The sequence below is a fragment of the Oncorhynchus tshawytscha genome, linkage group LG19 (genome assembly GCF_018296145.1).
Source record: "Oncorhynchus tshawytscha isolate Ot180627B linkage group LG19, Otsh_v2.0, whole genome shotgun sequence".
Lineage (NCBI taxonomy): Eukaryota > Metazoa > Chordata > Actinopteri > Salmoniformes > Salmonidae > Oncorhynchus > Oncorhynchus tshawytscha.
The window spans coordinates 50,892,347-50,916,264 of NC_056447.1; the positions used below are offsets into that span (position 1 = coordinate 50,892,347).

General features: G+C 46.7%; 1 protein-coding gene, 2 long non-coding RNA genes and 1 pseudogene across 7 annotated transcripts; 1 reads left to right on the forward strand and 3 right to left on the reverse strand.

The window, feature by feature from the left end:
• Nucleotides 1-2,872: 2,872 nt before the first annotated feature.
• LOC121840094 lies at nt 2,873-4,000 on the forward strand. Its single transcript, XR_006079403.1, has 2 exons — nt 2,873-3,318; nt 3,351-4,000. It is a non-coding gene; the product is annotated as an uncharacterized LOC121840094 (long non-coding RNA).
• A 160-nt stretch (nt 4,001-4,160) lies between these two features.
• Nucleotides 4,161-7,014, reverse strand: LOC121840095. Of its 4 annotated transcripts, none has more exons than XR_006079407.1 (3): nt 5,504-7,014; nt 4,764-5,329; nt 4,161-4,555 (listed from the first exon to the last, which is right to left on the reverse strand). It is a non-coding gene; the product is annotated as an uncharacterized LOC121840095 (long non-coding RNA). The 4 variants fall into 4 exon arrangements; XR_006079406.1 differs by having other exon boundaries at nt 4,764-5,416; XR_006079405.1 differs by having other exon boundaries at nt 4,764-5,445.
• A 4,075-nt stretch (nt 7,015-11,089) lies between these two features.
• On the reverse strand, nt 11,090-11,267 carry LOC112219248 (annotated as a pseudogene).
• Nucleotides 11,226-17,056, reverse strand: LOC112218930. Of its 2 annotated transcripts, none has more exons than XM_024380173.2 (2): nt 14,819-15,298; nt 11,226-12,252 (listed from the first exon to the last, which is right to left on the reverse strand). In XM_024380173.2, the coding sequence occupies exons 1-2, from the start codon at nt 15,122-15,124 to the stop codon at nt 11,710-11,712; spliced, it is 849 nt and encodes a 282-aa protein (XP_024235941.2). In that variant the 5' UTR covers nt 15,125-15,298; the 3' UTR covers nt 11,226-11,709. The 2 variants fall into 2 exon arrangements, with proteins under 2 accessions (XP_024235941.2, XP_024235942.2); XM_024380174.2 differs by lacking the exon at nt 14,819-15,298 and adding an exon at nt 16,687-17,056 and having other exon boundaries at nt 11,227-12,252.
• Between the last annotated feature and the right edge of the window lie 6,862 nt (nt 17,057-23,918).

The window sequence follows — 23,918 nt, forward strand, 5'->3', positions numbered from 1 at the left end:
CAAATGATCTCCGGACTCAGTCAGAACTCCATCAGAATGGTGCATTTGTAAGTGATGAAGATCAGAAGAGGTGGGATCGAGCCTGATGGTTTCAGACAGAGGACTTGGGTTTAACCATGGTTTCTAACTTACTGTTCATTATACAATAGGATCTCAATCTCCCTTGTCTCTGATGGGATTGGTGGATTGCTCACGGAACATAATCATCAAGTCTGCACAGTTCTGTTGCCTCACTGTCGTCTCATGGTCGGAGAGGTTCATCGGTCTTCATGGACACACACACACACGCACGCACACACACATGCGCACACACACACACACACACACACACACACACACACACACACACACACACACACACACACACACACACACACATCTTGTTTTATTGTTTTTAATGGTTGTGTCCCATAAGGCACCCTATTCCCTTTATAGTGCACTACTTTAGACCAGAGCCCTATGGGGCCTGTAGTGCACTACTTTAGACCAGAGCCCTATGGGGCCTGTAGTGCACTACTTTAGACCAGAGCCCTATGGGGCCTGTAGTGCACTACTTTAGACCAGAGCCCTATGGGGCCTGTAGTGCACTACTTTAGACCAGAGCCCTATGGGGCCTGTAGTGCACTATATAGCGAGGATGCCATTTGGGATGTACGCTGTGGACTCTGTTTCATGTCTTACAGACAGACTTTCCTCATTTCTTCCTTATTGCCTGCAGTCACACGTTTGTCATCTTTTAAAACTGACTTGGTTCGTTTACTTCTTTTATTGGATACATTTTAAAAGTGCAATATGTTGTTTGATACACGTTTTTTTTAATGACTTTGTTGTTGTTTTTATTTAGAAAATAATTTATAGAGAAGTGAGGAGGTGCTGTCTGGGGGTGGGGGTGGGGGGGGGTGGGGTGGGGGTGGGGGCACATATATGGTTGCCTGATGAATCTTTACCCACTAAGGCCACTGAGGTTTTGTGATAAGACTTCTGCCTGAGACAAAATCAATCCGATGGGGTTATCAGTTTGTATTCCCACCAGGTTATCGCTCGATAAACATCAAGACAATATAAAGACATGTGAACGGTGTCACTTCTTCAGTCTCTTACAAAACTCAAATATCTCACGGGATTTTATTTATGAGCTTTTACGGAATTCCAATAGTAATAAATCATTTGAATAGCTGAGAAGAGTGGACAGTCTACAACACTGTGATATCAGGGTTATTTTACCATCTTGTGGTAGTTGGGTCGTTCCACCGATTCAGTGACTTCTGAGAAGTGTCTCATTTGGTAAAAAAAAAAAAAATGTAAACTCTGATTTCAACAAATGTTTACATTCTGTCATAAAGAGCATATGTTCAACTTAATAAAAAAAAAACATGTTTTACCATCTCAAGACTTTACATTTTTTGGGGTTTTACTATATTAAGTACCAGATGAAGTAACAGGGTTGATGATTTCTTCTTAAATCAGCCAATCATCTCCTTGTGCCCCCCTAGCCCCAACAGGTTTTAAATCAGCCAATCATCTCCTTGTGCCCCTCTAGCCCCAACAGGTTTTAAATCAGCCATACATCTCCTTGTGCCCCCTAGCCCCAACAGGTTTTAAATCAGCCAATCATCTCCTTGTGCCCCCTTAGCCCCAACAGGTTTTAAATCAGCCATACATCTCCTTGTGCCCCCTAGCCCCAACAGGTTTTAAATCAGCCAATCATCTCCTTGTGCCCCCTTAGCCCCAACAGGTTTTAAATCAGCCATACATCTCCTTGTGCCCCCTAGCCCCAACAGGTTTTAAATCAGCCATACATCTCCTTGTGCCCCCTAGCCCCAACAGGTTTTAAATCAGCCATACATCTCCTTGTGCCCCCTAGCCCCAACAGGTTTTAAATCAGCCAATCATCTCCTTGTACCCCCTAGCCCCAACAGGTTTTAAATCAGCCATACATCTCCTTGTGTGGTTAGCCCCAACAGGTTTTAATTCAGCCATACATCTCCTTGTAGTGGTTAGAGAGGCAGGCGGCCTAGTGGTTAGAGCGGCAGGCGGCCTAGTGGTTAGAGCGGCAGGCGGCCTAGTGGTTAGAGCGACAGGCGGCCTAGTGGTTAGAGCGACAGGCGGCCTAGTGGTTAGAGCGACAGGCGGCCTAGTGGTTAGAGCGACAGGCGGCCTAGTGGTTAGAGCGACAGGCGGCCTAGTGGTTAGAGAGGCAGGCGGCCTAGTGGTTAGAGAGGCAGGCGGCCTAGTGGTTAGAGCGACAGGCGGCCTAGTGGTTAGAGAGGCAGGCGGCCTAGTGGTTAGAGCGACAGGCGGCCTAGTGGTTAGAGAGGCAGGCGGCCTAGTGGTTAGAGCGACAGGCGGCCTAGTGGTTAGAGCGACAGGCGGCCTAGTGGGTTAGAGAGGCAGGCGGCCTAGTGGTTAGAGAGGCAGGCGGCCTAGTGGTTAGAGAGGCAGGCGGCCTAGTGGTTAGAGAGGCAGGCGGCCTAGTGGTTAGAGCGACAGGCGGCCTATTGGTTAGAGAGGCAGGCGGCCTAGTGGTTAGAGAGGCAGGCGGCCTAGTGGTTAGAGAGGCAGGCGGCCTAGTGGTTAGAGAGGCAGGCGGCCTAGTGGTTAGAGAGACAGGCGGCCTAGTGGTTAGAGAGGCAGGCGGCCTAGTGGTTAGAGAGGCAGGCGGCCTAGTGGTTAGAGAGGCAGGCGGCCTAGTGGTTAGAGCGACAGGCGGCCTAGTGGTTAGAGTGACAGGCGGCCTAGTGGTTAGAGCGACAGGCGGCCTAGTGGTTAGAGCGACAGGCGGCCTAGTGGTTAGAGCGACAGGCGGCCTAGTGGTTAGAGAGGCAGGCGGCCTAGTGGTTAGAGAGGCAGGCGGCCTAGTGGTTAGAGCGACAGGCGGCCTAGTGGTTAGAGCGACAGGCGGTCTAGTGGTTAGAGAGGCAGGCGGCCTAGTGGTTAGAGTGTTGTGGCAGTAACCGAAAGCTTGCTGGATCAAATCCCAGAGCTGACAAGGGAAAAAGTTGTTTTTCTGCCCCTGAGAAAGGCAGTTAACTCATTGTTCCCCGGACGACGTGGGTGTTGAGTACAGCAGCCCCCCGTACCTCTGATTCAGAGGGTTTGGGTTCAATACGGGAGACACATTTCAGTTGAATACATTCAGTTGGACAACTAACTATTCCTTAAAATGAGGGACAGACCTAAAGGAATCACTAATCACAATAAATAATCATCTTCAGAAATGACTGCCAAAGGAACAAAATAACTGGGACTTTCAACTGGACGCAAAAGACACTGATTTTGTGGAACGGCCCAGCTCCTCTATTACAGAGGACACTACAGGTGTACTCCACAGTGGACAGAGGACACTACAGGTGTACTCCACAGTGGACAGAGGACACTACAGGTGTACTCCACAGTGGACAGAGGACACTACAGGTGTACTCCACAGTGGACAGAGGACACTACAGGTGTACTCCACAGTGGACAGAGGACACTACAGGTGTACTCCACAGTGGACAGAGGACACTACAGGTGTACTCCACAGTGGACAGAGGACACTACAGGTGTACTCCACAGTGGACAGAGGACACTACAGGTGTACTCCACAGTGGACAGAGGACACTACAGGTGTACTCCACAGAGGACACTACAGGTGTACTCCACAGTGGACAGAGGACACTACAGGTGTACTCCACAGTGGACAGAGGACACTACAGGTGTACTCCACAGTGGACAGAGGACACTACAGGTGTACTCCACAGTGGACAGAGGACACTACAGGTGTACTCCACAGTGGACAGAGGACACTATACAGGTGCACTTCAAGATGAGCCTTGAAAGGTGTGTGATTCTGAGTCTGAGGAGAGGAGAGACTGGTGTGAGGACTAGTATCTAACTGGTATCTGTGTGAGGAGAGGAGAGACTGGTGTGAGGACTAGTATCTAACTGGTATCTGTGTGAGGAGAGGAGAGACTGGTGTGAGGACTGGTATCTAACTGGTACCTGTGTGAGGACTGGTATCTAACTGGTATCTGTGTGAGGAGAGGAGAGACTGGTGTGAGGACTAGTATCTAACTGGTATCTGTGTGAGGACTGGTATCTAACTGGTACCTGTGTGAGGACTGGTATCTAACTGGTATCTGTGTGAGGAGAGGAGAGACTGGTGTGAGGACTAGTATCTAACTGGTATCTGTGTGAGGAGAGGAGAGACTGGTGTGAGGACTGGTATCTAACTGGTACCTGTGTGAGGACTGGTATCTAACTGGTATCTGTGTGAGGAGAGGAGAGACTGGTGTGAGGACTAGTATCTAACTGGTATCTGTGTGAGGACTGGTATCTAACTGGTATCTGTGTGAGGAGAGGAGAGACTGGTGTGAGGACTAGTATCTAACTGGTATCTGTGTGAGGAGAGGAGAGACTGGTGTGAGGACTGGTATCTAACTGGTATCTGTGTGAGGAGAGGAGAGACTGGTGTGAGGACTGGTATCTAACTGGTACCTGTGTGAGGACTGGTATCTAACTGGTATCTGTGTGAGGAGAGGAGAGACTGGTGTGAGGACTAGTATCTAACTGGTATCTGTGTGGGGACTGGTATCTAACTGGTATCTGTGTGAGGAGAGGAGAGACTGGTGTGAGGACTAGTATCTAACTGGTATCTGTGTGAGGAGAGGAGAGACTGGTGTGAGGACTGGTATCTAACTGGTATCTGTGTGAGGAGAGGAGAGACTGGTGTGAGGACTGGTATCTAACTGGTACCTGTGTGAGGACTGGTATCTAACTGGTACCTGTGTGAGGAGAGGAGAGACTGGTGTGAGGACTAGTATCTAACTGGTATCTGTGTGAGGAGAGGAGAGACTGGTGTGAGGACTGGTATCTAACTGGTACCTGTGTGAGGACTGGTATCTAACTGGTATCTGTGTGAGGAGAGGAGAGACTGGTGTGAGGACTAGTATCTAACTGGTATCTGTGTGAGGAGAGGAGAGACTGGTGTGAGGACTAGTATCTAACTGGTATCTGTGTGAGGAGAGGAGAGACTGGTGTGAGGACTGGTATCTAACTGGTATCTGTGTGAGAACTAGTATCTAACTGGTATCTGTGTGAGGAGGGGAGAGACTGGTGTGAGGACTAGTATCTAACTGGTACCTATGTGAGGACTGGTATCTAACTGGTAACTGTGTGAGGACTAGTATCTAACTGGTATCTGTGTGAGGACTGGTATCTAACTGGTAACTGTGTGAGGACTAGTATCTAACTGGTATCTGTGTGAGGAATAGTATCTAACTGGTATCTGTGTGAGGACTGGTATCTGTGAGAGGAGAGACTGGTGTGAGGACTAGTATCTAACTGGTATCTGTGTGAGGACTGGTATCTAACTGGTATCTGTGTGAGGACTGGTATCTAACTGGTATCTGTGTGAGGACTAGTATCTAACTGGTATCTGTGTGAGGACTGGTATCTAACTGGTATCTGTGTGAGGACTGGTATCTAACTGGTACCTGTGTGAGGACTGGTATCTAACTGGTACCTGTGTGAGGAGAGGAGAGACTGGTGTGAGGACTAGTATCTAACTGGTATCTGTGTGAGGAGAGGAGAGACTGGTGTGAGGACTGGTATCTAACTGGTACCTGTGTGAGGACTGGTATCTAACTGGTATCTGTGTGAGGAGAGGAGAGACTGGTGTGAGGACTAGTATCTAACTGGTATCTGTGTGAGGAGAGGAGAGACTGGTGTGAGGACTAGTATCTAACTGGTATCTGTGTGAGGAGAGGAGAGACTGGTGTGAGGACTGGTATCTAACTGGTATCTGTGTGAGAACTAGTATCTAACTGGTATCTGTGTGAGGAGGGGAGAGACTGGTGTGAGGACTAGTATCTAACTGGTACCTATGTGAGGAGAGGAGAGACTGGTGTGAGGACTAGTATCTAACTGGTATCTGTGTGAGGACTGGTATCTAACTGGTAACTGTGTGAGGACTAGTATCTAACTGGTATCTGTGTGAGGAATAGTATCTAACTGGTATCTGTGTGAGGACTGGTATCTGTGAGAGGAGAGACTGGTGTGAGGACTAGTATCTAACTGGTATCTGTGTGAGGACTGGTATCTAACTGGTACCTGTGTGAGGACTAGTATCTAACTGGTATCTGTGTGAGGAGAGGAGAGACTGGTGTGAGGACTAGTATCTAACTGGTATCTGTGTGAGGACTGGTATCTAACTGGTATCTGTGTGAGGACTGGTATCTAACTGGTACCTGTGTGAGGACTAGTATCTAACTGGTATCTGTGTGAGGAGAGGAGAGACTGGTGTGAGGACTAGTATCTAACTGGTATCTGTGTGAGGAGAGGAGAGACTGGTGTGAGGACTAGTATCTAACTGGTATCTGTGTGAGGAGAGGAGAGACTGGTGTGAGGACTAGTATCTAACTGGTATCTGTGTGAGGACTGGTATCTAACTGGTACCTGTGTGAGGACTAGTATCTAACTGGTATCTGTGTGAGGAGAGGAGAGACTGGTGTGAGGACTAGTATCTAACTGGTATCTGTGTGAGGAGAGGAGAGACTGGTGTGAGGACTAGTATCTAACTGGTATCTGTGTGAGGAGAGGAGAGACTGGTGTGAGGACTAGTATCTAACTGGTATCTGTGTGAGGACTGGTATCTAACTGGTACCTGTGTGAGGACTAGTATCTAACTGGTATCTGTGTGAGGAGAGGAGAGACTGGTGTGAGGACTAGTATCTAACTGGTATCTGTGTGAGGAGAGGAGAGACTGGTGTGAGGACTGGTATCTGTGAGAGGAGAGACTGGTGTGAGGACTTTCCATTTCAAATACGGACCATATCTTATATTTGTTTGTTTTAATAACCTTTCACCTCTAGTTTGTTGGTTTGTTTGTGTTGTTGTTCATCTGCTGCTGACTATTTACAATATGGGATTCTGGTACTGTTTCATTTTACAACCCGGTTTACAATATTCAGGTCACTCCAGAAGCGGAATTTTGCAACCCTTAGATGGTACTTGATTGGTTCAATGAATCTCAACGAAACCGAAGTGTTATATGCAATTATCACGTAATTACCGTTTTAATTTGTAAGTAACTACACTTCCTGCTAAACAGTGGGTTGTAAAAATGAAGCATTACTGAGATTCTTTGTTTCTCCGTTTTGATACACCTGGAAATGTACATGCAATGATTATGAATTTGATTTGACTTGTTGTTTTGTTCTCATGTATTACGTGCCTTTCTGTATGTGACAATTCTGTTTAAATTAAACAAACATTTTTAATCTAACAAACCCGCTCCATGATTTTTTTTCTTTATTTAACTAGGCATGTCAATTAAGAACAAATTCTTATTTACAATGACGCCTTACCGGGGAACAGTGGGTTAATTGCCTTGTTCAGGGGCAGAATGACAGATTTGTTTTACCTTGTCAGCTCGGGGATTCGATCCAGCTTCGGTTACTGGCCCAACGCTAGGCTACCTGCCCCAGGTGTTTGAATGAGTGTGGACATGTTGTGGTTGACGGTTTGATTTGCTTGGGAAAATGTTGTGAATACTACCTTAGTGGTGTGGAGGACAATAATGGTCAAAATAATGAATGAATTGATTAAATGAAATTAAATGAAGTAATTGGTAGTTTATTCATGTCTGACTTTTTGCATGAATTAATATGATCTACCCCACAAGGTGGAGTAAGTGCTTCATCATAGATCATGAAGCATAGTTACTTTGGTGGTGCAACAGCGGCCTCTACTGGTCATAATCTATAATTCATGACATGATTGTTAAATTCTCTCCCATCTAAAATGGGGAGAAAACAGATGACCCCTGCCCTAACTGACAGTGCAACAAACACACACACACACACACACACACACACACACACACACACACACACACACACACACACACACACACACACACACACACACACACACACACACACACACACACACACACACACACACACACACACACACACACACAACACACAAAACTTACTGTCCATTATACAGTAGGATCTCAATCTCCCTTGTCTCTGATGGGATTGGTGGATTGGTCACGGAACATAATCATCAAGTCTGCACAGTTCTGTTGCCTCACTGTCATCTCATGGTCGGAGAGGTTCATCGGTCTTCATGGACACACACACACACACACACACACACTAATGACTGTATACAGTAAACAATTCATATACTGAGCTATATTATATGGAAATTATATTATTTTATACTAGTACATTTGCACATTTAAAATATTTTGTTTAACAAGTAATACTATTTTTTCCTCAAAAAGGTAGGTCTCAAATTATTGACACCCCTAAATATTTGTATAAATAAAGTGTAGTATTTGGTCCCATATTTCTAGCACGCAATGACTACATCAACCTTCTGACTCAACACACCTGTTGGATGCATTTGTTTTTTGTTTTGTTTGTGTTTTAGATTAATTAGTGCCCAATATAAATTAATGTTAAATAATGTATTGTGTCATTTTGGAGTCACTTTTTTTATATTGTTAATGAGAATAGAATATGTTTCTAAACACTTCTACATTAATGTAGATACTACCATGATTACAGATAGTCCTGAATGAACTCCTGCAGCTCTGTCACACACTGGGTCTGTACATAGTCAATGGTAGGCTTTGAGGGGACTCCTATGGTAGGTACAAGTATAGCTCATCTCTTGGCAGTAGTGCTGTAGACTACTTTATCACTGACCTCAACCTAGAGTCTCTCAGAGCGTTCACAAACAGCCCACTAACACCCCTGTCAGATCACAGCAAAATCACAGTCTACTTGAACAGAGCAATACTAAATCATGAGGCATCAAAGCCAAAAGAGATGAACAATATTAAGAAATGCTATAGATGGAAGGAGAGTAGTGTGGAAATCTACCAAAAAACTATTGGGCAACAACAAATTCAATCCCTTCTAGACAATTTCCTGGACAAAATGTTTAATAGTAATAGTAATAGTGTAGGTGTAAACCTGGCAGTAGAAAACCCAAACAGTATATTTGACCTCTCACCTTCCCTATCAAATCTAAAAATGTCAAACAGAAAACCGAAGAAAATGAACAATGACAAATGGTTTGATGAAGAATGCAAAAGCCTAAGAAAGAAATTGAGAAACCTGTCCAACCAAAAACAGAGACCCCAAAAACCTGAGTCCACGCCATCGCCATGGTGAATCCCTAAAACAATACAGAAATACACTACGGAAAAAGAAGGAACAGCACGTCAGAAATCAGCTCAATGTAATTGAAGAATCCATAGACTCGAACCACTTCTGGGAAAATGTTTAAACACTAAACAAACAACACAAAGAATTATCCATCCAAAATGGAGATGTATGAGAAACCACTTCTCCAATCTTTTTGGCTCTATAACAAAGAACAAACAGCAAAAACATATACATGATCAAATACAAATCTTAGAATCAACTATTAAAGACGACCAGAACCCACTGGATTCTCCAATGACCTTGAATGAGCTACAGGACAAAATAAAAACCCTCCAACCCAAAAAGGCCTGTGGTGTTGATGGTATCCTTAATGAAATTATCAAATATATAGACCACAAATTCCAATTGACTATACTAAAACTCTTTAACATCATCCTTAGCTCTGGCATCTTCCCCAATATTTGGAACCACGGACTGATTCACCCCAATCCACAAAAGTGGAGACAAATTTGACCCCAATAACTACCGTGGGATATGTGTCAACAGCAACCTTGGGAAAATCCTCTGCATTGTCATTAACAACATACTTGTACATTTCCTCAGTGAAAAGTATGTACTGAGCAAATGTAAAATTGGCTTTTTACCAAATTATCGTACGACAGACCACATATTCACCCTGCACACCCTAATTAACAAACAAACCAAAACAAAGGCAAAGACTTCATGCTTTGTTGATTTCAAAAAACCTTCAACTCAATTTGGTGTGAGGGTCTGCTATTCTAAATACAACCCATATTTATGTTTATTTATTTTCCCTTTTGTACTTTAACCATTTGCATATCGTTACAACACTGTATATATATATATATATAATATGACATTTGTACTGTCTTTATTATTTTGGAACTTCTATGAGTGTAATGTTTACTGTTAATTTTTATTGTTTATTTCACTTTTGTATAGTCTCTACTTCACTTGCTTTGGCCATGTTAACACATGTTTCCCATGCCAATAAAGGCCCTTGAATTGAATTGAGAGGGAGAGAGAGACATAGAGAGGGAGAGAGAAACAGCTGAGCGAGAGAGAGACAGCAGAGTGAGAGAGAGCACAGAGAGAGGGAGAGAGAAACAGCTGAGAGAGAGAGAGAGAGAGCACAGAGAGAGGGAGAGAGAAACAGCTGAGAGAGAGAGAGACAGCAGAGTGAGAGAGAGCACAGAGAGAGGGAGAGAGAAACAGCTGAGAGAGAGAGAGAGAGAGCACAGAGAGAGGGAGAGAGAAACAGCTGAGAGAGAGAGAGAGAGCACAGAGAGAGATTTAACTAGGCAAGTCAGTTAAGAATAAATTATTATTTACAATGACGGCCTCCCAAAAGGCAAAAGGCCTCCTGCGGGGACAGGAACTGGGATAAATAAAAATATAGGACAAAACACACCTGACAACACTACTACATAAAGAGAGACCTAAGACAACAACATAGCATGGCAGAGACACCTGACAACACAACATGAGAAAACATCAGATAACGTTACCTGTATGAGTGACAGTCCATGTTTACCAGTACATGACTTAAGCACATTTCATAGTTTATACTGTATATTGTTATTGTGTATATATTTCCAATCATAACTATTTTTTTAACGACTTTATTTAGCTATTCGTGTATATTATTGTTTAGGAGAGCTTGCAAGTAAGCATTTCACTGTAGTTTACACCCTGTATCCTGTGCATGCGACAAATTAACTTTGATTTTGATGAAACTCACCATTCATATCAGCTGTCGTGGTCAATAGAATAGTTGACTGACTTGACCACCACGATCTAGTCATCATTGGCGTTCAGATGAACTACCTTAAATGTAATTATCCATCACGGTCCTGATAAATGAACACTAGAGAAATATGTTAGTTTTTCTTTACAACGGCAGGGGGTGCACCGTTCCTGGAGGTACTGCAATACCAGGTCGATGCATGGAGTGGACGGAGCAAGCCCCTATTCCATCTCCCTATTCCAAAAATCTATTTAATATATGGTCCCCAGATAGGGGACGTATCAGATATTAAACTGATAAGAACAGATTTTTTTTTCTTTTGGAAAAGTTTTATTGGCACAATTCCTTTAAAAACAGCTCATACATTTTCTACATCATTTATACACATAAAAACGGCAACAAAGCATAAAACACAGCATTTGAAAGTTACATTTAAATTTGTTAAAAAGTACATGTTGTTAAAATCAATGAAAACAACCATTAATAAAAGTACTTTCCTTGTAAAAACATCACATCTGTAAAAGCCATTTAAAATGTGTACTAATGATCTAACAAAGGTAAAACATTTTTAAGACATGAAAAACATGTTAAAAAGCCACTTTGTTAAAAGGCTGTCTTCAGTCCCTTGTACAGGAGCGGGGTGAGTCGTTATCAAGCTCACCTCCTCCTGCTCTTCTGAATAGATCATCGTCCCGTCCTTCGGGGCCCAGAGGAGATCCCTCCCCTAGGCGCATCGCCCTAAGCGCGGCGCTGTCAGGCCGTGGCCGCCGGGACCTAGGGTGTTGTGGAGGACCCTTCGCCTGGGGTCGAGGCCCCCTTCCTTTCGTACCACCCCAGGGCTTCCGTGGCTACCATGGCCACTGCCTGGGGGGTGGTCTCTACATTTTTCGCTACCAGCAGGTTACGGGAGGACCACAGTGCTTCCTTCAGGCACGTGAGGGTGGGCCAGAGCTTGGTGAAGGTCTTCGATGGAAAGGGCCTTCGGCCCACCCCATACAGCACGAGCTGAGGTGTTAGGTCTGCTGGCAGACACGAGGTGATCAGGGGGCCTGCTTCCTTCCACAGGTCCCTGGCGGCTCTGCACTCCCAGAGCATGTGCCTCACCGACTCTTCTTGGCCGCAGCCTGGTCGGGGGCACGCGGATGTCCTCGCCATGCCCCGTGAGTGCATAACGGCCCTGACCGGGAGGATCTCGTGGGCGACCATCCAGGACAGGTCACGATGCAGATTCAGGAGAGCAGGATGGGCCACGATGTGCCAAACCATTGTGGGCTCACCTATAGCGAGCCCGCGCACTGGACATACTGGTTCCCGATCCTGCACAAGAGAGAGAAGAGAGCGGTGTTTTGTTAAGACCGTGACTGTTTCTTTTTCCAGTTTAAAATGTCTTAAAAACTTCTGGAGCTGGACGTAGGGCGGGGGTAGCAGGAAAGAGACTGGGGCTCGCAGGTCGACTGGGATCAGCCTCAGAGTCCTGAGGTAAGATCCCAGCCAGAACTGTGCGAGGGCCTGAGTCTTGTTGTTGACCGGGGAGGTGGCAAGAGTCAGATGTAACGCTGTGTAGCGGCTGCCCAGGAACAAGTAGAGGTCAGGCAAGCCTTTCCCCCCCTTGGACCTGGGCCTCTTGACCACCTCCCTCCTCAGCCTCTCCCACTTGCCTCCCCACAGGAAGTAAAAAAGCATTCGCTCCAGATCTAAAATACTCCTTCGAGGGGGGATAAAAACAGAACTGATTCATAAAAGCACGGGTAAAATCACAGCTTTAATGATTAAAACCTTGCCCTCAAAAGTCAGCTGTCGTAGTCCCCAAAAACCCAGTCTCTGTCTTACAGTCCCCAGGATTCCACTCCAGTTACCGCTCCCTCCTCCCCCCCGGTCAAACTTTACCCCCAGTACCCTTATGTCCGTCAGTTTAACTGTCAGAGGTAGTCTGGTCAAGTCTGGGTCTGCCCATGGTCCGAAGAATTGGGCCTCTGTCTTGTCTCTGTTCAGTCTCGCCCCAGAGGCTCGTCCGTACCAGTCAGTCCTGTCCAGAGTCCTGTCGACAGATAAGAGGTCGGTACATAAAATGTTGACGTCGTCCATGTAAAAGACGCACTTGGCGGTCATCCCCCCACTCCCCGGGATACCCACCCCACTGATCCCTTGGTCCCTTCTCAAGACCTGTGCCAGTGGTTCAATACAGGCCACGAACAGAAGAGGAGATAATGGACAGCCCTGATGGACGCCGCAGTGTACTCCCACTGCTTTTGACAGATGCCCATTTACAAGGATTTTGCTGGTGATGTCCCCGTACAGCAGTCCCACCCAAGCTAAGAACCTGTCCGGGAAACCCATTTTTTGTAGTACCTTAAAGAGGTACTGGTGCGAGACCCGATCAAAGGCTTTTTCAAAATCTAAATTTAGGACTACAAGCCGCATGTTTCTGTCTCTTGCATAACAGATGGCGTCTCGGATCAGTATCAGGCTGTCCGTGATCTTCCTTCCGGGCACGGCACAGGTTTGGTCCGGGTGGATCACCTCCCCTAAACAGACGACATTCTGAGTGTTAAAACCTTGGTAAAAAGTTTACAATCAAAGTTTAAAAGGGTTATCGGTCTCCAGTTCTTCAGGTCCGTCCTGTCGTTTTTCTTATATAAAAGAGTCACGATCCCCACTCTAAAACTGTCAGGTAGTCTGTCAAGATGTTCAAAGTCGGTAAAAACAGTCAGAAGTTCGTCGGCTAAAACATCCCAAAAGGTCAAATAAAACTCCAAAGGGAGGCCGTCCTCCCCCGGTGATTTACCCCTCTTAAAATGTTTCAGTCCTTGTTCGATTTCTGTCCTCGTCAGGTCTTTTGTCAGGTCGTCTGTATTGGGTAGGGTCTTGTCGATGTTAAAAGGTCCCCCATTGTTTCTTCACACACATCTTTTACCCCAAACAGTTCCCCATAAAAATCCTCGACTACTTATTTTATTCCTTCTGTATCTGTTTTTAAAACCCCATCTTTATTTTTTAAACGAGTCATTAACTTACCCTTACTAACTATTTTCTTAAAAAAGAACCTTGTGCACTTCTCCCCCTCTTCTAATTCCCTTTCCTTGCTTCTTAAAATAACCCCCTTGCTTCTCTGTTCTGCTAAAAGTACCATTTCCTTTTTTACTTCTTTAATTTCTTGGTTAAAATCAAGGCCCTGTTGGCATAGGTTAAAATACCTTTCCAGTCGCTTTTGCAGTCCCACCATGCGTCTCTCTTTTGCTCTGCTTTTTTCCTTTCCTATCTCTCTAAAGAAGGTCCTCGTCCTTCCCTTCACCATTTCCCACCACTGTGCTCGTGTGTCAAAGAAGTCCTGTAGCGTCTGCCACTGGCTGAACTGCTCTCTGTACTGACTAACTACTCTATCATCTTCTAAAAGGGAGCAGTTCAATTTCCAGGGCCCTCTTCCCACAGTCACCCCCGAAGTTAGTGAAAGGGTGCACGTCAGCATTACGTGATCTGAGAAGAAAGCAGGGGTTATTCTAGCATCAGTTGGGGGACAGTCCCGGGTAAACAGATAATCAATGCGAGAGGCTCTGGTGCCATCACCACTGGTCCAGGTGAAGCCCTCCTCTCTTGGATGCAGGGTTTTAAAACAGTCAGTCAGTTTAAAATCCCTGCACAGCCCTTGCAATAAAACACTTGACCTGTCTACCTTAAAATCCCCTCCTGCCCCTCTCCTGTCTGCTCTACTTAAAACACAGTTAAAATCCCCACCCACCACTAGAGGATCCCTCCCTAGCATGTGGGACTGCAGGTCTTCTAAAAGTGTGCACCGGTCATGTTTGTCGTTAAAACCATACACATTTAGCACGTTAAAATCCCTCCACATAAAAGTACAATTGGCTAAAAGAGCACGCCCACCTACCACCACCGTGCTCCCCTTCACCACCACCTGTGGGGTCTTGATTAAAATGGCAACACCATCGTTCTTGTTAAAATTGGAGCCACTCCAAATGGAGGGCCCGTGCTGCCACTTATCCTCCCATTTCCTGTAAGAGGATAAAAAGTGTAGACCACACTCCTGTAGTAAAAACACATCAGAGTTAAACCTTTCTAAAAAGGATAAAACCGACTGTGCTCTTGTTGCTGTTCTTACACTCCTCACATTTATCGTGGTGATTTTAAAAGCCATAAAAGGGGTGAGTAAAAACAGTGCTAAAAGAAAAGGCATTGAACAGTTAAAAGGGGGTTAGTTCTCAGGGACTTTCTCTCTCCCCCTCCGGGGTAAAGGGGGTTAGTTCTCAGGGACTTTCTCTCTCCCCCTCCGGGGTAAAGGGGGTTAGTTCTCAGGGACTTTCTCTCTCCCCCTCCGGGGTAAAGGGGGTTAGTTCTCAGGGACTTTCTCTCTCCCCTCCGGGGTAAAGGGGTTAGTTCTCAGGGACTTTCTCTCTCTCCCTCCGGGACTTTCTCTCTCTCCCTCCGGGGTAAAGGGGTTAGTTCTCAGGGACTTTCTCTCTCTCCCTCCGGGGGTAAAGGGGTTAGTTCTCAGGGACTTTCTCTCTCTCCCTCCGGGGTAAAGGGGGTTAGTTCTCAGGGACTTTCTCTCTCTCCCTCCGGGGTAAAGGGGGTTAGTTCTCAGGGACTTTCTCTCTCTCCCTCCGGGGTAAAGGGGGTTAGTTCTCAGGGACTTTCTCTCGCTCCCTCCGGGGTAAAGGGGGTTGGAAGGGAGAGGAGGTTAAAATAGGACTTAAAAAGGAGACTTGATTGGGGGAGTTGGAGGGGAAGGTTCTGGGTTCTTCCTCCCCCTGGGAGCTCTCCCACTCCACCTTTCCCTTTTTCTCCTCACCCTGTTCGGGGTCAGAGAGCTCCTCAACATTTCTTTTACATGGGGGGAGGTGTTCCTCCAGAATCTCCCCCTCCTCCCCCGTACCTTCTGACACCGTCTCCATGGTGCTTTCCGACACCGACCCTATAATGTCTGACCCACTTGGGGAGCTTTCGCTGAACATCTCTCCGGAGCCGTCTTTCTCTGTCTTTCTCGGCACTTTCTCCTTCAGGGGTCACATTAGTCTGGGGCAGGGGGATTGGGGTGGGGAGGGTTTTGTCCTCTCCTCCCACTTCTTCCACCACTACACCTTCCGCGCCCTCAGCTACAGCCACCACCACCACCGGCTCCACAACTGTCTCCTCCACCACCACTACCGGCTCCACTACTGCCTCCTCCTCCACCACCACCGGCTCCTCCACTACCACCTCGGCAACTGCCGTTCCAGCCCTCTGGCGCCCGGTCCGCGGCCGCCCACTCCCTCCTTCCAGCCTTGGCCCTATTGGCCCAGGAGGAGGGGCAGTCGCGGATGAGGTGGGACCGCTCGCCACAGAGGTTGCACGACCTTCCGTTCGTGCACTCCTCGTAGCGGTGGCCCACCTCCCGGCACTTCATGCAGACGACCTTCTGACAGGCGTCTGCAAGGTGGCCATGTTCACCACACTTACGGCACAGCTTGGGCTGGTCCTGGTAGTGAACATGGCCCCTGTTTTCTCCGAGGACTATGGTGGATGGGAAGGAAAATACACAACAATGCAATGCCTGCCACGCCTAAAGGGCCAGGAGGATAGCGTTCCAACAAGCCAGAAAGCCCCTCCGGCTAGCAGGCAACACAAAACAGTAGGAATAATTAAAGGGGGGGTAGGATACAAAGGGGGGGAGGAGAGGTACAAAACAGGACAAACAAGGGGAAAACTGACATTTAAATCAAATAAGAAAGAAAAAGAACCAGAGGGCCTTTAACTCACCCTACAGGTGCTGGTGCACCTACAGTCAACCACCAGAACCACCACCTAACCCAGGACAAGAAACAATAGTAAACAATTCAACAAATAATGATTTTCAAAAAAAAAAAAATAGCACAACTACCGGGCGCACGCCGGCCTGCAATCGCTTCTCTGATCAAGCGCAGCACTGTCAAGGACACTGCACCCGACCTTAGTCAAAAGGCGGAGAAGCGATGCCACAATGCTTTCGGGAGGAAGGTGCCGTTCTCGGACACGTCAAATTCGTTAATGGTTATACCAAAATGAACTCTGTAAACTTTCCACCAAATATCAAAGATAATACTTTTTTAAAAACGGTGACGTAAACCGGAAGTTGATCAACGTCGGGAATAATCACTTTTGACTGTTACAAAGTAACACATTGGGAGGTTCGTCAGTCACGGCGTCATCCACCCTCCAATCGGACACGAGAGAAAGCCTTGTTGAATTAAAACCAGATTAACAGCTAAATTGGAATACTAATACATGAAATACTGGTGGGGGAAACAATTTGGAGATAATTATATTGACAATAACATTTGATTTTTTTCGAATATCTCTGGTGTCAGTACTGCCACAAGGGAACGGAAGTAATTGTCCACTTGGTGGCGCCAGAGTTTCACCGACCGTCGCCTTGTCCAAGCTGCACAACAAGCGTCTAAGGCACTGCATCTCAGTGCTACATGCGTCACTACAGACACCCTGGCTCGAATCAAGGCTGTATCACAACCGGCCGTGATTGGGAGTCCCATAAGGCGTTGCACAATTGGCCCTGCGTTGTCCGGGTTTGGCCGGTGTAGGCCGTCATTGTAAATAAGAATTTGTTCTTAAGTTCTTAACTGACTTGCCTGGTTAAATAAAGTTAGAAAATTATAAATAAAAATAAAAACATTCTAAAGCGCATACATCAGCCCTACAGGTTAAGCCCTACAGGTTTAGCTCTACAGGTTTAGCCCTACAGGCTTAGCTCTACAGGTTTAGCCCTACAAGTTAAGCCCTACAGGTTTAGCTCTACAGGTTTAGCCCTACAGGTTAAACCCTACAGGTTTAGCCCTACAGGTTTAGCCCTACAGGTTTAGCTCTACAGGTTTAGCCCTACAGGTTTAGCCCTACAGGTTAAGCTCTACAGGTTTAGCCCTACAGGTTTAGCCCTACAGGTTTAGCCCTACAGGTTTAGCCCTACAGGTTAAGCCCTACAGGTTTAGCCCTACAGGTTTAGCCCTACAGGTTAAGCCCTAGAGGTTTAGCCTACAGGTTTAGCCCTACAGGTTTAGCCCTACAGGTTTAGCCCTACAGGTTTAGCTCTACAGGTTTAGCCCTACAGGTTAAGCCCTACAGGTTTAGCCCTACAGGTTTAGCCCTACAGGTTTAGCTCTACAGGTTTAGCCCTACAGGTTTAGCTCTACAGGTTTAGCCCTACAGGTTAAGCCCTACAGGTTTAGCCCTACAGGTTTAGCTCTACAGGTTTAGCCCTACAGGTTTAGCCCTACAGGTTTAGCCCTACAGGTTTAGCTCTACAGGTTTAGCCCTACAGGTTTAGCCCTACAGGTGAAGCCCTACAGGTTTAGCCCTACTTTAGCTCTAGGTTTAGCTCTACAGGTTTAGCCCTACAGGTTTAGCCCCACAGGTTAAGCCCTACAGGTTAAGCCCTACGGGTTAAGCCCTACGGGTTTAGCCCTACGGGTTTAGGCCTACGGGTTTAGCCCTACAGGTTTAGCCCTACAGGTTTAGCCCTACAGGTTAAGCCCTACAGGTTTAGCCCTACAGGTTTAGCCCTACAGGTTTAGCTCTACAGGTTTAGCCCTACAGGTTTAGCCCTACAGGTTAAGCCCTACAGGTTTAGCCCTACAGGTTTAGCCCTACAGGTTTAGCTCTACAAAATGCATTCAGAATAATGGCACAGCTATTTATATCCTATTTCACTGTGGAAAAATCTAATATATGGTCCCCAGAACAGATTTATTTTATTTAAGATTTTTTTTTCTTAAAATACCTCATACTTTTACATAATCATTTGTACACCATTAAAATGGTGTAAAATGCATAAAACTGCATTGAAACATTATGATATGTTAAAATAAGTACTTTTGAGAGAGAGAGACACAGAGAGAGAGAGACATAGTGAGATATAGAGAGAGAGAGAACAAGCGAGAGAGGGAGAGAGAGAGACATAGAGAGAGAGAGACATAGTTAGACTTCCGGCGCTGACAGAGATGGCCGCCTCGCTTCGCGTTCCTAGGAAACTATGCAGTTTTTTGTTTTTTTTACGTGTTATTTCTTACACTAGTACCCCAGGTCATCTTAGGTTTCATTACATACAGTCGAGAAGAACTACTGAATATAAGATCAGCGTCAACTCACCATCAGTACGACCAAGAATATGTTTTTCGCGATGCGGATCCTGTGTTCTGCCTTACAACCAGTGCAACGGAGTGGATTACATGCAGCGACCCAAAAAAACGACTCAGGAAAAGAGGGAAACGAAGCGGTCTTCTGGTCAGACTCCGGAGACGGGCACACCGTGCACCACTCCCTAGCATTCTTCTTGCCAATGTCCAGTCTCTTGACAACAAGGTTGATGAAATCCGAGCAAGGGTAGCATTCCAGAGGGACATCAGAGACTGTAACGTTCTCTGCTTCACGGAAACATGGCTCACTGGAGAGACGCTATCCGAGGCGGTGCAGCCAGCGGGTTTCTCCACGCATCGGGCCGACAGAAACAAACATCTTTCTGGTAAGAAGAGGGGCGGGGGCGTATGCCTTATGACTAACGTGACGTGGTGTGATGAAAGAAACATACAGGAACTCAAATCCTTCTGTTCACCTGATTTAGAATTCCTCACAATCAAATGTAGACCGCATTATCTACCAAGAGAATTCTCTTCGATTATAATCACAGCCGTATATATCCCCCAAGCAGACACATCGATGGCTCTGAACGAACTTTATTTAACTCTCTGCAAACTGGAAACGATTTATCCGGAGGCTGCATTCATTGTAGCTGGGGATTTTAACAAGGCTAATCTGAAAACAAGACTCCCTAAATTTTATCAGCATATCGATTGCGCAACCAGGGGTGGAAAGACCCTGGATCATTGTTACTCTAACTTCCGCGACGCATATAAGGCCCTGCCCCGCCCCCCTTTCGGAAAAGCTGACCACGACTCCATTTTGTTGATCCCTGCCTACAGACAGAAACTAAAACAAGAAGCTCCCACGCTGAGGTCTGTCCAACGCTGGTCTGACCAAGCTGACTCCACATTCCAAGACTGCTTCCATCACGTGGACTGGGAGATGTTTCGTATTGCGTCAGACAACAACATTGACGAATACGCTGATTCGGTGTGCGAGTTCATTAGAACATGCGTTGAAGATGTCGCTCCCATAGCAACGATTAAAACATTCCCTAACCAGAAACCGTGGATTGATGGCAGCATTCGTGTGAAACTGAAGGCGCGAACCACTGCTTTTAATCAGGGCAAGGTGTCTGGTAACATGACTGAATACAAACAGTGCAGCTATTCCCTCCGCAAGGCTATCAAAGAAGCTAAGCGCCAGTACAGAGACAAAGTAGAATCTCAATTCAACGGCTCAGACACAAGAGGCATGTGGCAGGGTCTACAGTCAATCACGGACTACAGGAAGAAACCCAGCCCAGTCACGGACCAGGATGTCTTGCTCCCAGGCAGACTAAATAACTTTTTTGCCCGCTTTGAGGACAATACAGTGCCACTGACACGGCCTGCAACGAAAACATGCGGTCTCTCCTTCACTGCAGCCGAAGTGAGTAAGACATTTAAACGTGTTAACCCTCGCAAGGCTGCAGGCCCAGACGGCATCCCCAGCCGCGCCCTCAGAGCATGCACTGACCAGCTGGCCGGTGTGTTTACGGACATATTCAATCAATCCCTATACCAGTCTGCTGTTCCCACATGCTTCAAGAGGGCCATCATTGTTCCTGTTCCCAAGAAAGCTAAGGTAACTGAGCTAAACGACTACCGCCCGTAGCACTCACATCCGTCATCATGAAGTGCTTTGAGAGACTAGTCAAGGACCATATCACCTCCACCCTACCTGACACCCTAGACCCACTCCAATTTGCTTACCACCCAAATAGGTCCACAGACGATGCAATCTCAACCACACTGCACACTGCCCTAACCCATCTGGACAAGAGGAATACCTATGTGAGAATGCTGTTCATCGACTACAGCTCGGCATTCAACACCATAGTACCCTCCAAGCTCGTCATCAAGCTCGAGACCCTGGGTCTCGACCCCGCCCTGTGCAACTGGGTACTGGACTTCCTGACGGGCCCCCCCAGGTGGTGAGGGTAGGCAACAACATCTCCTCCCTGCTGATCCTCAACACTGGGGCCCCACAAGGGTGCGTTCTGAGCCCTCTCCTGTACTCCCTGTTCACCCACGACTGCGTGGCCACGCACGCCTCCAACTCAATCATCAAGTTTGCGGACGACACAACAGTGGTAGGCTTGATTACCAACAACGACGAGACGGCCTACAGGGAGGAGGTGAGGGCCCTCGGACTGTGGTGTCAGGAAAATAACCTCACACTCAACGTCAACAAAACTAAGGAGATGATTGTGGACTTCAGGAAACAGCAGAGGGAACACCCCCCCATCCACATCGATGGAACAGTAGTGGAGAGGGTAGCAAGTTTTAAGTTCCACGGCATACACATCACAGACAAACTGAATTGGTCCACTCACAGAGACAGCAGAGAGAGAAACAGCAGAGAGAGAGACAGCAGAGAGAGAAACAGCAGAGAGAGAAACAGCAGAGAGAGAAACAGCAGAGAGAGAGAAACAGCAGAGAGAGAAACAGCAGAGAGAGAAACAGCAGAGAAACAGCAGAGAGAAACAGCAGAGAGAGAAACAGCAGAGAGAGAGAGACAGCAGAGAGAAACAGCAGAGAAACAGCAGAGAGAGAAACAGCAGAGAGAGAAACAGCAGAGAGAAACAGCAGGGAGAGAAACAGCAGAGAGAGAGAACAGCAGAGAGAGAAACAGCAGAGAGAGAAACAGCAGAGAGAAACAGCAGAGAGAGAACAGCAGAGAGAGACAGAGAGAGAGAAAGCAGCAGAGAGAGAAACAGCAGAGAGAGAAACAGCAGAGAGAGAAACAGCAGAGAGAGAAACAGCAGAGAGAGAGAACAGAGAGAGAAACAGCAGAGAGAAAACAGCAGAGAGAGAAACAGCAGAGAGAGAGAAGAGACAGAGAGAGAAACAGCAGAGAGAGAAACAGCAGAGAGAGAAACAGCAGAGAGAGAAACAGCAGAGAGAGAAACAGCAGAGAGAGAAACAGCAGAGAGAGAAACAGCAGAGAGAGAAACAGCAGAGAGAGAAACAGCAGAGAGAGAAACAGCAGAGAAACAGCAGAGAGAAACAGCAGAGAGAGAAACAGCAGAGAGAGAGAGACACAGCAGAGAGAAACAGAGAGAAACAGCAGAGAGAGAAACAGCAGAGAGAGAAACAGCAGAGAGAGACAGCAGGGAGAGAAACAGCAGAGAGAGAAACAGCAGAGAGAGAAACAGCAGAGAGAGAAACAGCAGAGAGAAACAGCAGAGAGAAACAGCAGAGAGAGAGAGACAGCAGAGAGAGAAACAGCAGAGAGAGAAACAGCAGAGAGAGAAACAGCAGAGAGAGAAACAGCAGAGAGAGAGAGAAACAGCAGAGAGAGAAACAGCAGAGAGAGAACAGCAGAGAGAGAAAGCAGAGAGAGAAACAGCAGAGAGAGAAACAGCAGAGAGAGAAACAGCAGAGAGAGAAACAGCAGAGAGAGAAACAGCAGAGAGAGACAGCAGAGAGAGAAACAGCAGAGAGAGAAACAGCAGAGAGAGAAACAGCAGAGAGAGAAACAGCAGAGAGAAACAGCAGAGAGAAACAGCAGAGAGAGAAACAGAGAGAGAGAGAGACACAGAGAGAAACAGCAGAGAAACAGCAGAGAGAGAAACAGCAGAGAGAGAAACAGCAGAGAGAAACAGCAGGGAGAGAAACAGCAGAGAGAGAGACAGCAGAGAGAGAAACAGCAGAGAGAGAAACAGCAGAGAGAAACAGCAGAGAGAGAGAGACAGCAGAGAGAGAAACAGCAGAGAGAGAAACAGCAGAGAGAGAAACAGCAGAGAGAGAAACAGCAGAGAGAGAAACAGCAGAGAGAGAAACAGCAGAGAGAGAAACAGCAGAGAGAAACAGCAGAGAGAGAAACAGCAGAGAGAGAAACAGCAGAGAGAGAGAGAGAGACAGCAGAGAGAAACAGCAGAGAGAGAAACAGCAGAGAGAGAAACAGCAGAGAGAGAAACAGCAGAGAGAGAAACAGCAGAGAGAGAAACAGCAGAGAGAGAAACAGCAGAGAGAGAAACAGCAGAGAGAGAAACAGCAGAAAGAGAAACAGCAGAGAAACAGAGAGAGAAACAGCAGAGAGAGAAACAGCAGAGAGAGAGAGAGACAGCAGAGAGAAACAGCAGAGAAACAGCAGAGAGAGAAACAGCAGAGAGAGAAACAGCAGAGAGAAACAGCAGGGAGAGAAACAGCAGAGAGAGAGACAGCAGAGAGAGAGAACAGCAGAGAGAGAAACAGCAGAGAGAAACAGCAGAGAGAGAGAGACAGCAGAGAGAGAAACAGCAGAGAGAGAAACAGCAGAGAGAGAAACAGCAGAGAGAGAAACAGCAGAGAGAGAAACAGCAGAGAGAGAAACAGCAGAGAGAGAAACAGCAGAGAGAGAAACAGCAGAGAGAGAAAACAGCAGAGAGAGAAACAGCAGAGAGAGAAACAGCAGAGAGAGAAACAGCAGAGAGAGAAACAGCAGAGAGAGAGAGACAGCAGAGAGAAACAGCAGAGAGAGAAACAGCAGAGAGAGAAACAGCAGAGAGAGAAACAGCAGAGAGAGAAACAGCAGAGAGAGAAACAGCAGAGAGAGAAACAGCAGAGAGAGAAACAGCAGAGAAACAGCAGAGAGAAACAGCAGAGAGAGAAACAGCAGAGAGAGAGAGACAGCAGAGAGAAACAGCAGAGAAACAGCAGAGAGAGAAACAGCAGAGAGAGAAACAGCAGCAGAGAGAAACAGCAGAGAGAGAAACAGCAGAGAGAGAGACAGCAGAGAGAGAAACAGCAGAGAGAGAAACAGCAGAGAGAGAGACAGCAGAGAGAAACAGCAGAGAGAGAAACAGCAGAGAGAGAAACAGCAGAGAGAGAAACAGC